Raw genomic sequence first — 16,765 nt, 5'->3', positions numbered from 1 at the left:
AAACCTGGGGCCCAAATTAAAAATTTTGTAGCCTTGTAATTTTAATAATTTTTGAAATAAAAAACTGTACTTTCATTGGGATATAGAGTGTCCAATGAATCTGGCTTTAGAATTAGGGAGAGCTGGTCCTGGCTTGTTAACTTTCCCTGAGACCCTGGGCAATTCACTTAACATTAAATTACCAACAACAAAACCGTGCCTTTTTGCCACACTGCAAGTTCCTTTCTCAAGGGACTGTGATGCGTGCAGAGGGATATGTGTAGTAGTCAGTCATTGCCACTCTTGTCCATGATCTCCTCGCCTCCTGCCCAGACTCTGACCCTAGCTGCCACATTAGTCCCCTTGCTTTTAGTCTCTCCAGTCTCTAAGCCATTGTTCTCACAAAAGCCAGATTTTTATTACGAAGTCTGATCATATCACTGACTTGTTAAAGAAGTTTCCATGCCTTCTTATAGCTTCTGGGATGAAAACAAAACAAAACAAACAACAAAATAACTCTTACGTTTTACATTGAAGGCCCTTCATGATCTGGCTCCAAATGGTGCTCAGCAGATAGTAAATGCCTGTTGACTGAATTTCTTATCACACTGATTTCATCTTCTCCCCTCCTTACACACTCTGTATTACCACCACACTGGCCTGTAGAATGCTCCCTTCACATGATATTCCACGCACAGCCTGCCTCTGTGTAGATTTTATATAGCAACCCCACCTCCGTCTCTAACACTCTCATGTTTTCCTCCTCATCGTTGCTTCCTGTAATCACTTGTGTCCCTCAAGGGGCTGCTCAAGTATCACCTCTGACAGGAGACCTTCCTAGATCATAGCTGTTGGTGTATCTCATACTTTGGGCTTATGTATTATCCATTTTGTTTTGGCCATGTTGATGCTAGTTCTTTGAGGGGCAGGAATTGTTTCATTTTTGTCTCTATCACTAGTGACTCTCACAATACCAGGTGCATAATTAGTGCTAAACAAATACTTGCTGAATTGAAATTCAGTTGACTTGCTCAAGGTCACATAAATTGAAAATCATAGAGCTAGGATTCAAAACCAACTCTGTTGACTCCAAGCTTAACATGTTATACACTAAATAATTATACATTAAAAATAGGCTCATTTCTCTACTTCTTAACCATCCTCTCAAGTAAAAGTATTGCCTACAATTGCCAGGAGTGGGTAACCTGGAGCCTTGAGGCCACATGAGGCTTTCTAGATCCTTAAGGACAGACTTTTGATTGAATCCAAGTGTTTACAGAACAATTTTGTTCAATCCAAATTTGGATTCAGTCAAAAGGCCACCTTTAAGATCTAGAAGGCCACATGTGGCCTCAAGGTTGCAGCTTCCCACCCCTGAGTTAGACTGTGCTACCTTTGTTGCTGTTTTTTTTTTCTATGTTGTAAACACTTGAAACTAGCCAGAATCTAGTCAGAAAGATGATTATTAGAAGTAGATTGTTTATTGGAGGTCCTCACCTAAAGTTTCATTTGTAGTATGAGCTAAAACAGAAATCATCTCTTTGTTGAATTCTGGATGTGGGGAAATGGGCTCCTTCAGTGTTTTAGGAAATGATTACATTAATATGTAGACATTGTAAAAATGGGTTCCCAGTTATTTGATGGGTGCATTTGGATTAAACCAAGACAATGGACAGGGACTCTTTGATCTTGTTCTCTGATGGCAGAGCTCTTTTTGAAAACTCTTTGAGCTCAGTGTGTGAAAGAAGCACAAGGTAGTCCAGCAGGGAATGAGCCTCATGCTTCAAAATAAAGGATGAAGGTGGGGAATAAGATCCCTCAAGTGAAAGAGCATCAAGGGAAGCTCAAGGCAATGTGATTTTTTTTTCTCTAAATAACAAGATGCATCCTTTTCCTTCCCCCACCCAGAAAGTAAGAAGATTGGTTTTGAAAAAACTTCCAACCAAAAAGCAAGCCTGGGTGGTTAGAGTAGAGATGGCCCACTCTCATTCCTCCCTCCCATATAGTTTCTAGGGGGGGGGCTTTAGGATTTCTCAGTGGGGATTGTCTTGTTCTCTTTTTCTGTAAGTGCATTTAATAACAATGCTTCTTTTCTCGGGTAGTACTTTTCATCTTCAGAGAGCTTTTTAAAGATAACTAATTGCCGTAACACCGAGTTAGATGTGAAGGTATTGCAGTTCTCCCAGCACAACAGAGAAAACTCGGAAATTACAAGCAGTTTTCCTTCCTTCCATTTCCTCCCCTTCAAATAGTCACACCCCAAGTAAGTAAAAGAATCAAAACCAGATTGATGCTAGGGTTCTGGTGGTCAGTATCTGACACATAGTAGGTACTTAATAAATGCTTGCTGGCTTGATTTAGGCACAAGGTCAATTTATAATCTCCCCTCCCCTTAAATTATATGACCCTAAAATCACTGCTTGAGTTACTCATCCATTGAGTCATTGGGGGATTTTGCATAAGTCACTTCACTTCTCTGAAATCCAATTTCCTAGCAGCCAAATGAGGGGGTTGGAGTAAATAATCTGAAACGTCACTTCTAGTTCTAAATATGGGATCTCGTTACTGGAAAAAATCTCCTAACCTTAGAAGTTGTTTCTTTTTAGCTGTTTAAGAGACAGAGTTGCAAAGTATATAAAGTCCCCAATTTGGAGGCTGTCCAAAGATCTGGGTTCAAATCCTGGATCAAGCATTTATTCTAAAGGTGAACTAAACCTCTCTAGATTTCAGTTTCTTCATCTCTAAAACAAGAGGGTTGTACTAGAAGTCCCCTATGATCTGGTCTAGCATTAAATCTATTATCTTACTGCATGATCTGATTCAGTAAGTTCTAGACTGTGGTTCTAGACTGTGAGTCAGGGAAACCTGCATTCACATTCTGTCTCCAATGCTCATTGTTATTTACCTAGGCAAGTTACTTCATCCTCTCAGAGCCTTAATTCCATCATCTGTAAAATGAGGGATTTGGATTAAATGACCCCTAAGTATGCTTTGGTCTCTAAATCTCTGATTCTACTGTGTGACCCTCGGAGTACTAGACCAGAAGCCAGGAAGACTGTGCTCCAATCCTGTCCCTAATGCTTTTTAGCTTTTCTGACCCCATTTAAAGTCTCTTAATAGAAGGACCAGAATTTAAGAATATCTTTAAGGACCATGCTGTGACATTTGACCATAGTGCACTTTTTTTAAATTTGGAAAGCAAAAGTAGATAGAATGACAATTTTTTCTTCCAAGTAAAATATAATATTTTTTTCTATCAATTGTCACACCTGGTCCTTCTAGCATTAACCTTTCTGAACCTCAGTAACCTAATCTGTCAAATGGGAATGATAATGATCCCTGAGGTACTTCTCTAACTGAAGGGCTGTGAGAAAGCAAGATAATATATGCAAAAACCCTGCCTATAAATGAGTAATTGTTGTTGCTATTGCTTGTGGATTTCTCTTTAAGGCATTTGCATACTTAACCTTTGGCTCTGCTTCCTCATCAGTAAGAAGTTAAGCAAACTGTTTTGTGTATCAGATAATTTAATTTTAAGGAAATGGCTTCATAGTCACCTTTTTAGTTAGACAGCCTCAGGGGACCCAGACACACCATAATTTAATAAACTACAAGTTTTAGCTCAAGAAAAGAAAAAAAATCTATCAAAAAGGCTGAGCCCCTGCAACAGCCTGGCAGTCTCTCCAATGTGCTGGGATACCTGCTGCTCCTCATCTCCAAGGTCTGCTTTGAATCAGCATCCAGGACTCACTTTCCATGGTTTTCCTTGATGGCTTCATAAGGTTGGGTTCTAGCGGAATGTAAATCAGGAACACATCACGGAATGAGTGCTTGGATTCCTGTTTTGTCTGGATTGGGCCATAATGACACGATGGCATTTTCACAGATGTACAGTGATAATGATATGACTGCAGTGTACATCACTGCTGTCTTTCCTGAGCTGAGCCTCAATAGTTGGCTTTATCCTCTGAGAGACCAAAATGCCGAACCTTTGTCAATGCATGACTGATTGTGGGGTGGGGCCTGCCTCGAATCCAGCTTTGAATGGTTGGGATTTGCAGTGTTCCTTGATTCGGGATGAGATGGCCCCACAATCTGTGTACTCACTGATAAAGAGCTGATAAATGGTAATACATAACAGCTAATAGATGATAGATGAGAAATGCTAAAGTGTTTGTCTTTAGGATGGAGATAAGGGCTAAACCCAAGCAGCTAGGTGGTGCAGTGAATAGGACACCAGCTTCCTGAGTTAAAATCTAGCCTTAGAAACTAGCTGTGTGACCCTGAGCAAGTCACTTAACTATGTTTGCCTCCATTTCCATATCTGCAAAATGAACTGGAGAAGGAGATGCCTAACCCCTCCAGGATTTCTGCCAAGAAAACCCCAAATGGGGTCATGAAGAGTTGGAAATGCCTGAAAAATGACTGACCAACAAGGGGGCTACACTGGTGATTTCATCAGTCTAGGGAATTCTGACTTGAGGAAACTCTTTTTATTAATGCAGGTTGGCAACTTCTCTGCAATTTTTATTCTTATAGAGTTGCCTCCAGCACTTAGGGGTTGTGACTTGCCTAGGATCACAGTCAGTCTGTATCAGAAGTGGGCCTTGAACCTAGGACTTTGGGGATAACTCTGTTCATTTTAACACAGTGCCTTTTGTTTGTCTTTAACATCATTTTAAAAATAAAATGAATGGAGCTAATATGCTCCATTGGTTTCCTGGGGATGAGAGGAGAACTTGAGTGAAGGCCCCAAAACTTTGTATGGAGCCTTGTGCCAAACCTGGGATTATGTGGTCAAGAGTGGTAAAATACATGGGTGAATGGAACATCAAATAATACATCTTGAAGGGATATTAGATGCCATCAAGTGTAGCCCCCTCATTTAGAGTGGAACAAACTGAGGCCCAGGAGTCCAGTTATTTCCCAGGGTCACCCAGCTAGTAAGAATGTGTGGTGGGATTTGAACCCAGATCTTGCTGCTGACAAAACCATGTCCTATCCATTACACCCATGTTGTCTCAAAGGAGAAGGAAACCAGTAAGAGGATCACTACATTGACAAGGCTCTGGGTCAGGGCGGGGCGGGGGGGGGGGGGGGAGGGGGGGGATGGGGGGGTGTAGAGCTGTGCCTTATAGTGATTATAATACTTAAAGCTGTATAAAAACCCGAGTCATATATTAGTAGAGATTTCCCTTATAGTTATATCCTTTGACAGAATGTAAGCTCCTTGAACACATGGACTGTTTTGTGTTTTTGTCTTTGTATTTACAGCACTGAGCTGGGTTATATTAATGTATCTTGCGTTATTAGAATAGGAATTTGGCCTTAAAGGACAGATTAGGAAGTTCGTTGCCAAGGTAGGAAAGTCCCCTTTGTAGGAACCTATCTAGGAGAGGTTTGATTGAAAGGGTAACCACAGAGGGTATGATGGGTTGACTTTTAGTGACTATGAACCATGGGTTCAAAAAGAAGCTGACCTAGAGTAGAAGTGGGCCAGGCTATGGCCAAATGGAGCTGGGACACTGGGACCTGGCATTTCCTAGGAGTCAGGCATTTCTGGCCAAGCTACTGGCTGAACTTATGAAACCTGGCTGAGCCCAGGCCATTAGCTTCCCAAAGAATCTGGAACTAACAAACCTGTGTTAAACCAGCTTATCATTCTGAGGGGACCAGATGGTTTGTGAGCTCTTGTTTGGTCACATCTGCTCTGGGTGGAAGTAGCCAAGAATGTAATCAATCACTTGTCTTCTGTCTCCTGAATCCCACGTGATTATACTGATTAATGCTATTTACCACCACATGTTTTCAATATGGAAAACTGATGAGAGGTAGACTGGATTTGGAGTCAATGGACCTGGATTCAAATCCTAGTCATTTTAACACAAAAGGTATCTTGGGCAGTCATTTCATCTCTTTGGATCTTAAATTCCTAATTTGTAAAACAAGAGGATTGGATTACATTATCCTGAAAGTCCTTTCTCCATGAAATTGATGCTTGCTTGCTTGCTGAGTGAATAAATGTATAAACTAATATTTTAAATTTAAAATAAATTTAAAATTCTCTATTTTCCAATTGCTCATACTCCAGTCAGAGAGCAGAAAGGAAGCACTTTCCCTTTATGGCAGCATAGCAGGGCAAATCTTCCTGCAGAGCTTCATGGCTTCTCAGTCAAAGTTATTTGTCAGACCAAAGCACCAATAACTAGGATTTTTTTCACTTGGAGCAAAATTGTTGAGTGAGGGAAGTGGAACAAGGGTTCAGAGGACAGTTTGGAGTGAAGCAGCTGTGAATTCAAAGGACAGTGTTTGTAGAAGTCCTTCTCAGTAGTATGTTTGTAGTCCAGTCTTAACGGTGCATGTAATCATTCTAGGAGGAGCAATCAACCCTACCTTTTATTCCCATCTTCCCTTCATGGGCCTGTGACCATAATCCATCTTTCTTTCCTTGGGCTGCCTTTGACCACAAACCCTATAAGGTTTGTGAACCAGTAGAGGATGGTATTTTTCAGTCTTCAGAGGGAGGGAACACTACCCATGTCAGCACCTTGGACAGAGTCTTGGCTCTGCTTTCCTTTAATTGTGCCTCTGAGTCTGACTTCTATCTTGGAAGTTGATTTAAATTCTAAATTCTTTAGATTAAAAAAAAAATCCTCCTGACTGGAATAATTGTGCTAACTCATGAGAAATCTGTTTATGATCTTGTTTCCTCTTTGTGTTCTTAGTGATTTATGATGCTTCTTTAGATGCTATAATTTCCAGCACAACCAGCCATGTGAACACAGTGGTACTAGCTTGGAGGGAAAAATCCAAGCAGAAGTGGATTAAGAAGACATCTTTCAACATTGCACAGGGCATCTACACTTTTGACTACCATTCTCGCCTCAATTTAATTGGTATGTTAGAGAACCCATGTTCACTAGAGGGCCTCCTTATTAACACATGATCTGGCATAGAAATTTATAAACATAAAGTTTCTCCTTGTACCTTTATGAAAACGGAGACACCTAAGTATCAAGATTTCAGTGTTGTTTTTTGCATGAGAATATAATAATATATTATAAAATGATCCTTATCTTGGAGTGATGAAGGTATGGGTTACCCACAATGTCAGATGTGGTCACGATGTTTGTGGGTTTTCTTTAGCTGTTTTTTTTTGATACAAGGGAAGGTATTTTCAGTGAGTGGGTAGTGGTCCATCTGGGAATGATTCTGCCGTCAAAGTAAAAAAAAGTATGCCATCAATAAACTTTAATAAATTAAAATAAAATTAAGGCTAAGTATAAGATAATGGAGAAACATGGTCAATAGAAAAGCAGGCATGGAATCAAGATAACATGAGTTCAAAGCCTTGCTGTGTACTTGCTCTGTAATGGCAGGTAAGTCATTAAAGTGAATTAGGAAACTCACTGGGGCGAGAAATTGCAGCTCTCATAGTTGGAGGGACTTTACATCCTGGGACTTCTCTACCTGATGAAATCAAAAGTTTAGACCAAAAAGAGGAAAAAACTGAAATAAGGTGAAAGAAGGCCAGCTTTGTGCAGAAAGATGTCTCTCAGCCCCCTCACCTGGTATCACCAAATACTACATTGAAACAAATACTACATTGAAACAAATACACTTGTATTAAAATATATATTTAAAAAGACTTCTCCCCGTCATCTGAATATAGACTCTCTCTTGTGGAAAGTTCCAGGTTGTTCTGTGCCTCCAGTTGCCATTGGAGAGATTTATTTTTTTGTGCTTTTTTATAACATCTGTGCATTTTGGCTCAGAAACTCCAATTTGTTTAAGAGCATTAATTGTTTAACTTCATAGGGAACTACTGATGAACTTCAAAAATGTAGATTCTTGGGAGGATAAAGGGAAAGAAAGGTGGACTTGTGTCATATCTGCAAAGCCTGGATCTCTTCTCAGACTTATGTTCTTAAATGAATGAAATAACTCCATAGTATTATTAAGGAAAACAACTATAGTGAAATAGTTGTCAAAATATATACCTGGGCTAAGAAGTCCTATATGTAGTAGATGAGTAAGGGATCTGAGCTTGTATCAGTTTCTGACATATATTAGTTATGTGACCTGGGACAAGCTGATTCAGTTTCTTTGAATCTCAGTTTGTTTACCTGTAAGGAGATTATAATCCTCATAGGCCCTATTCCCTATCATGATAATAACTAACATCTGATTAGCACTTTAAGATTTGCAAAGTACTTTACATATATTTTCTATTGTTTTCTTCCCAACAGTTGTATGAAGTAGGTATTACTATATCCCATTTGTAGATAAAGAAAATGAGCCTGAGAAAGGTTACTTGCTTTGTAATGACAGGCGAGGTTAAGTGATGTGCTCAGGGTCACACTCCTAGGAAGTGTCTAAAGCAGGATCTTAATTTGGGTCTTCCTCACTGACTCCAGTACAGTACTCTGTCTACAATGCAATGGTTATTTGTTGTTGTTTGTTGTTGTTGAGTCCTGCCCTCATGGGCCATAGATAGGCCCTTCTATCCTCCACTATCTCTTGAAGTCTGTCCAAATTCATATTTGTTGTTTCTATGATACTATCTATCCAAGTCATCCTCTGCCATCCCCTTCTCCTTTTGTCTTCAGTATTTCCTAACACCAGGGTCATTTCCAATGAGTCCCATCTTCTCATTATGTTACCAAAGTTTTAAGCTTAAGCCTCAATATTTGACCTTCCAGTGAATAGCCTGAATTAATTTATTTCAGTATTGATTTATTTGATCTCCTTGATGTCCAAGAAACTCTCAAAAATTTCCTTTAGCACCAAAATTCAAAAGCACATATTCTGTGGTGCTCAGTTTTCATTACAGTCCCTCCGTTATGAGGACAGCTTAAATAAACTGCCATTTGTCAAAGACAATATCTCCCCCACTTCCAGCTAGCCAGGGGGCATACAGTGGCATTTTAGTAGGACATAGGAATTTAGACTGCATTCTGGAAGCATGAATAAATTTAAAAATGTAGTCAGTTACATAGCTATTTCATCCATTCATTCAACACCTATCTATTCAGTGCCAAATGTGTACCAGCCATGATGACAGGAACTGGGTATTCAAAGACAAAGGCTAAGCAATCTGAGCTCTCAGAGATCTTATGCTTTCAGCTGGTGTATACAGAAAAAGAAGACAAAAGTTTGGGGGAAAATGTTTCTCCTTCTAGTTATTTAGAGATTTCACCTCTAAATGCTTGGTTTTGGCAGTGTACTGTGAGAGCACAAGCCACAGTTCTACCTGCCCTGGTATCCTTTTCATTGACCTGGACTAGGAGTGTAGGTTCAGGGAGTATATGAATCGTAGAGCTGACCCTTCTTTATAAAGACAGTCCGGCAGAAGCCTTCAGGGGAGATACAGCTGGAAGTGACCATAGAGTTCATTTAGTCCAACACCTTTATTTTATGGACTAATTAATCAAAAAATATTTTCTAAGCACTGTCTGTGTGCTAGATATGATTGGCGATGGGGACACACACACACAAAAATGAGTCTCCTCTTTCAAGTAACTGAAGATGCAGAAACCAAGGCAACCAAGTGATACAGAGGGTAGAACACTGAACTTGGAGTCAGCAAGAACTGAGCAGCCTCAGACACTCACCAGCTTTCTGACCTTAGGGGAAAAAAGAAAGACTCTGCTTGCCGTGTTTCCTCAGCGGTAGGTGAAATGGGGACTCTGACTTGCCAGGGTTGCTGTGAGGATAAAATGAAATATTTGTAAAGTGCTTACCAAACTGTAAAGGCTATATAAATGCTCTAAACACCAAGTCCCAGAGACACAAACTCATTTGCACAAGGTCCCACAGCAGGGTCTGGATCTGAGCCCAGCATCCTGGATTTGAAATCCAGAACTGACTTTGTAATCAGAGGAATTAGAAGGGCCAAATCCAGCTCCCCCACTTCTACCTGTATGACCTTGGTCAATTCTTCATACTCTCTGAGCCTCAGTCTTCTCATCTACAAAATGAGATGTTGGACAAGGAGACCTCTACAGACCCATCTGTTTCCAAATTTATGATCCTTTGTTTCTTGATTCCCATCATGCACAGTCAGCTTACAGGTGGGGTAATTAACCTTTGGCTGTGTGTCCTGAAACTTCTGTTGCCTGGGGGAGTGTCTGGATCCCTTGTCCAACTAATTTTTTTTTATGCAAAAAGGTACACATGGTATTACAAAGGAAACCAATTACATTGAAATATAGTTATTGAATTTTTAAAAAGACCATATCCACAGATCCACAGACAAGCATAGTCCTTGACACATAATAAAAGCTTAGTAAATGCTATCATGGATTCAGGTTAAGAAGCCCTGACTAGGGGCAGCTAGGTGACACAGAGCGCTGACCCTGGAGTCAGGAGGACCTGAGTTCAGACCTGGCCTCAAACACTTGACACTTGCCAGCTGTGTGACTTTGGGCAAGTCACTTAACACCAATTGCCTTGCCTTCCCCTCTCCAAAAAAAAAACAACACAACAAAACCCTGATTGGAAGGAGGTGACAAAGTATTACTTCTAAGAATGATGTGTTATAAATTATTCATTTTCTAAAATTAATTTTTTCTGTGAAATTCTGAACAGCCACGGCTGGACTAAACCATAGAGTTTGCCTTTGGAATCCTTATGTTGTCTCTAAACCCACTGGGACACTGTGGGGTCACTCAGCCGGCGTAATAGCTGTGCAGTTCTTTACTGCCCGAAAACAACTTTTCAGCTTCTCCAAAGATAAAGTAAGTCAAAACGGAATTTCTACATTTTTGCACTGAGTTCACTCCATTCCCCCTGCACCCCATTTCTATCCCCATCTCTACTATGGATCTACCAACATGCTATCTGAGCTGCCAAGATTGGCATCTATGTGTTCTGTGTTTGCTGGCTACCTACTCCATCTTTCCTTCTCTTTGGGTGGGGAGGTGTTTAGTTGTGTCTAGGGGATAGGAATAGCGATTGGACCTATGACTTAAGTGCTACCAGAGGTCTCTTGGCTGAGGGAACTCCCTTTACCAATTCAGGCTGGATCCTTCTCAGAAACTTATCATTTTAGAGAATTGCCTAGGAACTGGCTCCATGATTTTTGCCTCTACCAATACAAGTTAACTCTTTCTCTGCGACTTAGAGAGCTGAATTAGAAAGTTTCCTGAAGCACTAAGAGGTGATATGATTTGCCCTGGCTTATGTGGCCAGCATGTGATACAGGCAGGGCTTAAATGATGATTTCCTGACCCCGAGGCCTACTGTTCATCCATTAAACCACATTGTCATTGGTTAGATCTCAATGAAAGGAAACCAATAATTGGGGGGAGAGAGAAATTTATGACTGCCTGACATTTCAACTGATTCTGCCCCTCCAGTGTTTGTATCAAAACACTGTGCTTCGCAGCATAAATTAGATGAGGCAGTGTATGTGAGCTGCTTTGCAAACCTTAAAATAGTATTTTCCTGTTATCATCATCATGTGAGAGGGGAAGTTTGGGAATAAAAGTCTTGTAATTAGGTAGCTACCCTTTTCAACTTGATATAATAGAAATGATGCTTGGAGTGAGTTAGAAACCCTGAAATTACAATTTGACTCTGGAGGTTACTGACATGTGGCTTTTGGTGAGTCACAGAATGTCAAAGTTGGAATGAAACTCTGAGGCCATTGATTCAATGTCCCCAACAAGTGACCATTCAGGCTCCATTGGAAGATCAGCAACCACTGGGAATCTGAACTCCAGAGTGTGCGATCTACAGAACTAAACACATAACTCCAAGTGTGGTCTCTGAGGAGGCTCACCTTCCTGGTCCTAGAAAATAATGGAGTCCAAATCACATGGATTTTTGGGTGTAGTATTCCACTGTTGATTCTTATAGACCTTGTAATGACTTTTTCAGTAGATTTGACCCAGTAGGTTTTTTTTTTAAAGAGGGTAAGCTGAAATAAAACATAAACATTCTATTTGCATTAAAAATGCTTTAGTTATATCTCTTGTGGGTAAAAGAGTGGGATCAGTAAAAGCAGTTTTAATTCAGCAAGTGTTTCTTAATTACTTTTGTAACTGCACCTACCTCTCAGGGTTGTTGTGAGGAATAAATAAGAAAACTGAAAAGTACTTAGCACAGTTTCTGACTCATGATAGGTAATATAGACTTATTTCATTCCCCTCACATTCCTTATTTATGTGCTAGGTAGTGAAAATATATAGTTAGGGCATAAATCTTGCTTTCAATGAAATTGCATTCTAATTGACCAAATAGAAATGGAACAAAACAAAACATAGGAACAGATAAAGAAACATTTCTAGTAGATATGAATATGACACAGTGGATAGAGTACTGGACCTCTAGTGAGGTAGATCTGGGTTAAAATCTGGCTTTAGACCCAACGATCTGACCCTAGCCAAGTTACTTAACCTCTGTCTGCCTCAGTTTTTTCAACAGTAAAATGTGGATAACAAAAGTGCTCCATCTTCCAGGGTTTTGTGATGAGGTATTATTTTGTAAAGTGCTTTTCAAACCCTAAAACACTATATGAAACAAAGCTCGTATTATTAATATGATTATAATAACAGTAGTAATAAAATCACATCAATTTGCTATAATACATTATAAATATGTATATGATTTCAATATATCATGTAATTATGATACATTATTATCAACTTAATATAATAACTAACATTTATGTTGCACTTTAAGGTTTGTAATCAGTACACATGTTATTTATGATTTAAGAAATATCAATTTAAATATATACACATCACATATGTGTGTATAATACATATATACATATACATATATACTCAAACCTGCATATATGTAATCTTATGAAATACTTGAATATTTAAGAATCTTGACTTCCTAGGCATGGAGTGTTGCAAATCTTAACCTGTCTATCTGTATACCAGTGGATTCTCTTTAACAAGAGTGCCGGTGACTTGACAATGCTCATTTCTTTGTGGCCAACTGTGGTGCAGTGAGATGAGAGCTTAATTTAGCCATCAGAAGACCTGGTTCCAATTACATATGCCTCTGTCACTTACTGCCTGTGTGACTATGGGTAAGGTCTTCAGCCTCTCTGGGCTTTAGTTTCCTTCTCTGTGAAAAGAAGGGGCTGGACTGCATCCCATCTGAGGACCCTCCCAGCTGACATCTGGGATTCTAGGACCCTGTGGGAGCTCCTTGAAACCTTAGCAGGCTGGTTGTCAGATAGCACACACACAGTTTTCAAGAGCCAGCCACCATTTATACTTCCAGGGACATACAGAAATACAAATACATAGGGCTTGCATCTCAGTGGGGCTCCTTTACGTAATTTTCATCCAGTTAAAAGTGAATGAAAGCTACCCTTAGAAACAGAATGAGTCCCCTGCTGCAATTGTTGGCAATAAAAGACAATACTTCTGGAGGTCACTTTACCAGGCGATTTTTGCTTTGATTTCTAAGTCATTAAGTACTGATGGAGCTTGTCATTCTCCTCTTCACATTAGTGGGAAGCTATCACACTTTGATAAGTGTTCTGTAATCCCATCCTTTATGTCTTCACAATATACAGCAAAGCACTCTGCTACTGAGTTAAATCCATGCTTCGTTATCAAGAAAGTCTTCTTTGGAGTTTTTTTATAAGTCTAAGACTAAGTCTGCAGAAGTGGAAAAAAGAAAATGTTCAATGAAAATACCTCTCGATTAAAGTATATAGATGTAATAATCATTCTTAATAAGCTGTCTGTATACAGTCACATAATTCTAAATCTTGACTCTTTACCACTTATTATGTATGACCACAGGTAAATTTATTATTTTCTCTGAACCCATTTCCTCATTTATAAATGGGAATAAAAATACTTGTAACCACCTAGTTCACAGGGTTGTTTGGGTTGCAATAAAATGGCTTAAAATTACATGTAAATTGGAGGTGCTATTATTCCCTGAATAGAAAGAGTGAGGGTTACCAGTGAACAAACAAAACAAATCAAACAAATAGGGAGTCATGCAGTAAGCAATTTATCCTAGACCTTGGAATCAACCAAAGGTCAGTGAACTAAGGAATAGGATGAAATGGCATGGGAAAATTTGATTCCCCAGATTGTTTTTTTGGGAAAAAAATCTATGCATCATATGCCATCAAATTAATCCTTGGAGTATGCTGGGGGACACTTCCAGTGCACAGGTAGAGAAATATTTGGTATACTGGAAAGACTGCTCACTTTAGAATCCAAAGCATTGACTCTGGAGTCCAAAGGCTTGTGCTCAAATCTTGTCTCTTGGTCACTTGGCTTCTCTGGGCCCTAGGGGTTTCTAGGCCTCTTGTGAAATGATGAAGTTGAAATCAATGGCCTGTGATGTTCCTTCTAGCTCTATGAACTGATGAACATGATGCAATTCTTGTTTTTTATAGTATCTTGAATAATTGAATTGAAGTGATCCTAGAGTTCATCCAGTCCAGGGGTGGGAAACCTGCAGCCTTGAGGTCACATGTGGCCCTCTAGGTCCTCAGGTATGGCCCTTTGACCGAATCCAAACTTCACAGAACAAATCCCTTTAGGGGATTCACTTTGTGAAGTTTAGATTTAATCAAAGGGTGGCACTTGAGGATCTAGAGGGCCACATGTGGCCTCAAGGCTGCAGGTTCCTCACCCCTGATTTCTAGTCCAATGTTTTCTGTTTGCAGATGAGAAATCTGAGTTTGAGGGAGGTTAATTGACTTCCAAAAGTCACGCCAGAAAGCCAGAATGTCTGTGACACCAAATCCAGTCTTCTTTCAATCCCACCATCTAGCCTCCTCCTACATACAAGGACAAATTAATGGAACATTTCAATAAAGAAGAGTCTTTAGCATAAGCTAATAGACTATAGGATACTATAAAAAAATCCCCCAAATAAATTAATTTTCAAACATAATAGGTGAATACAGAGTAGCCGTATAAGTAAATAAACCAAACCAAACAACATATGAATGGTTCTGCTTGCTAAAATGCCGGAAATACCTGAAGCACATGAGGGAGGTGATGGCTCATCCATTTTTAATTTTTCATTTAATTCATGAGACTAAACGTCAATGAAATATTAAAACTCAAGTAATTTATGCTGGTAACACAATGGAAAATGACTCTGGCAAAATGATACTCCATTAATACTGTTGAGTTATAGTTAATCTATGTTAAACTATACTGAAGGCTGTTGAACTTGACCAGGGGGGGTTAGATTTTGCTTCCTTGCAAAGACCTGATGCTGAATCAGGCATTCTTAGGGGAGCACAGTGAAAGTCTAGAACCATCCTTGCTGATGGTAAGTAAATAGTCGTCATAGTAACAGGACCCATCCAGGGCCATCGTTTCATCGCTCAAGAGGTGCACTTGAAAATCACTGATTGTACACAGATTTGAAACAGTGCCATTTTTCAAATCCATAATTGGGAGATCTTGGTGAATTTGTGTTTCTAAGAGGAAACCCCCCCCCAGCATTTCTTTTATTATTACTATCATTTGATGCAAAAAAAAAAATGAGATGGGCAGTAGGAGGTAACATCTTTTAGTAAAAATGTGACCAATAAAACCAAACTCATTTGCTTTGTAGGAAAGATTCCTAGGCTGGTAGAACATTGTGCCCAAGCTATCACAAAAAGCACCTTCAGGGAATCACTGACCAATTGGATTTTGTGCTGGTCAGTCCACAGATGGAATATGGGTTTCAGTAAAAATCATCATTAGCAGAGTTTTTATTTACATAACACTGTAGTCTGCAAAGTACTTTCTTCCAAACATATCCATGAAGTAATTAGTAGAGGGAATATTGGATTTGGGGGCAGTGAGGTGGTGTAGTGGATAGAGCACTGGACTTGAAATCAGACTCATTTTTCTCAGTTCAAATCCAGCCTCAGATACTTACTAGCTGTGTGACCCTGGGACAGTCACTTAACCCTGTTTGTCTCATTTTCCTGATGGTAAACCACTCCAGTATCCCTGGGAAGAAAATGCAAAATTGGGTTATAAAGAGTCTGACACAATGGAAAAGAGTGAACAACAAACATATTGTATTTTGAGGGGAACTAGATATGGGATTTCATTCATGTAGATGATTTCTTAAAGACTTGCTAGTGGCATCCAAGGTTTAATAGTCTTGCAACCAGTATGTAGAAAAGGTGGGACCTGAACTTGGGTTTTCCTGGCTCCAAAGTCCACTCTTGATCCACATTGACCATCTACTATGAATTGCTTCAATAATAATATTTGACTTTATTATAGAGTTTTAAGATCTACAAAACACTTGGGACTATGCCCAATGGGCTATAAAACTAGGCATATCCCTTGATCCAGTAATATTGCTACTGAGTATGTGACTTAACAAGTTCAAAGAGAAAGGAAAACAGCTATAAGCACAAAAAATATATAGCAGCTCTTTTTGTGGTAGCACAGAATTAGAAACTGAGGGGATTTCCATCACCTGGGGAATGGCTGAACAAGTTGTGGCACATGATTGTGATGGAATACTATTGTGCTCTAAGAAATGATGAAGATCCCAGTTTTGAGAAAAAGGAAGTCTTATATGAAGTGATCCAAAGGGAAGTGAGTAGAACTAGGAGATCACTGTTCATAGTTAACAACGATATTGTAATGATAATCAACTGTGAAAGTCTTAGCTATACTCGGATTAATGCAATGATCCATGAGACTAATGATGAAAAATGCTATATAGCTCCAGATAGAGAACTGATGGACTCTGAGTGCATATTGCAGCATCTTTCTTTCTTTCTTCCTTCCTTCCTTCCTTCCTTCCTTCCTTCCTTCCTTCCTTCCTT

General features: G+C 39.5%; 1 protein-coding gene across 1 annotated transcript in view; it reads left to right on the top strand.

Moving 5' to 3' along the window:
• Positions 1–16,765, top strand: part of WDR49 (WD repeat domain 49) — a 149,502-nt gene that overhangs the window by 37,179 nt on the left and 95,558 nt on the right. Inside the window, exons 5-6 of the mRNA XM_069083622.1 lie at positions 6,705–6,875; positions 10,570–10,718. Coding sequence (XP_068939723.1) covers positions 6,705–6,875; positions 10,570–10,718 — 320 coding nt within the window. The remainder of the gene's footprint in view (positions 1–6,704; positions 6,876–10,569; positions 10,719–16,765) is intronic.

Source organism: Petaurus breviceps, unplaced genomic scaffold (assembly GCF_028583685.1).
Source record: "Petaurus breviceps papuanus isolate PSGF00001 unplaced genomic scaffold, PetGlider_PUasm1.0 173, whole genome shotgun sequence".
Taxonomy (NCBI): Eukaryota; Metazoa; Chordata; class Mammalia; order Diprotodontia; family Petauridae; genus Petaurus; species Petaurus breviceps.
Note: the sequence above shows the minus strand (reverse complement) of the source record. Positions and strands in the feature narration are given on the sequence as shown.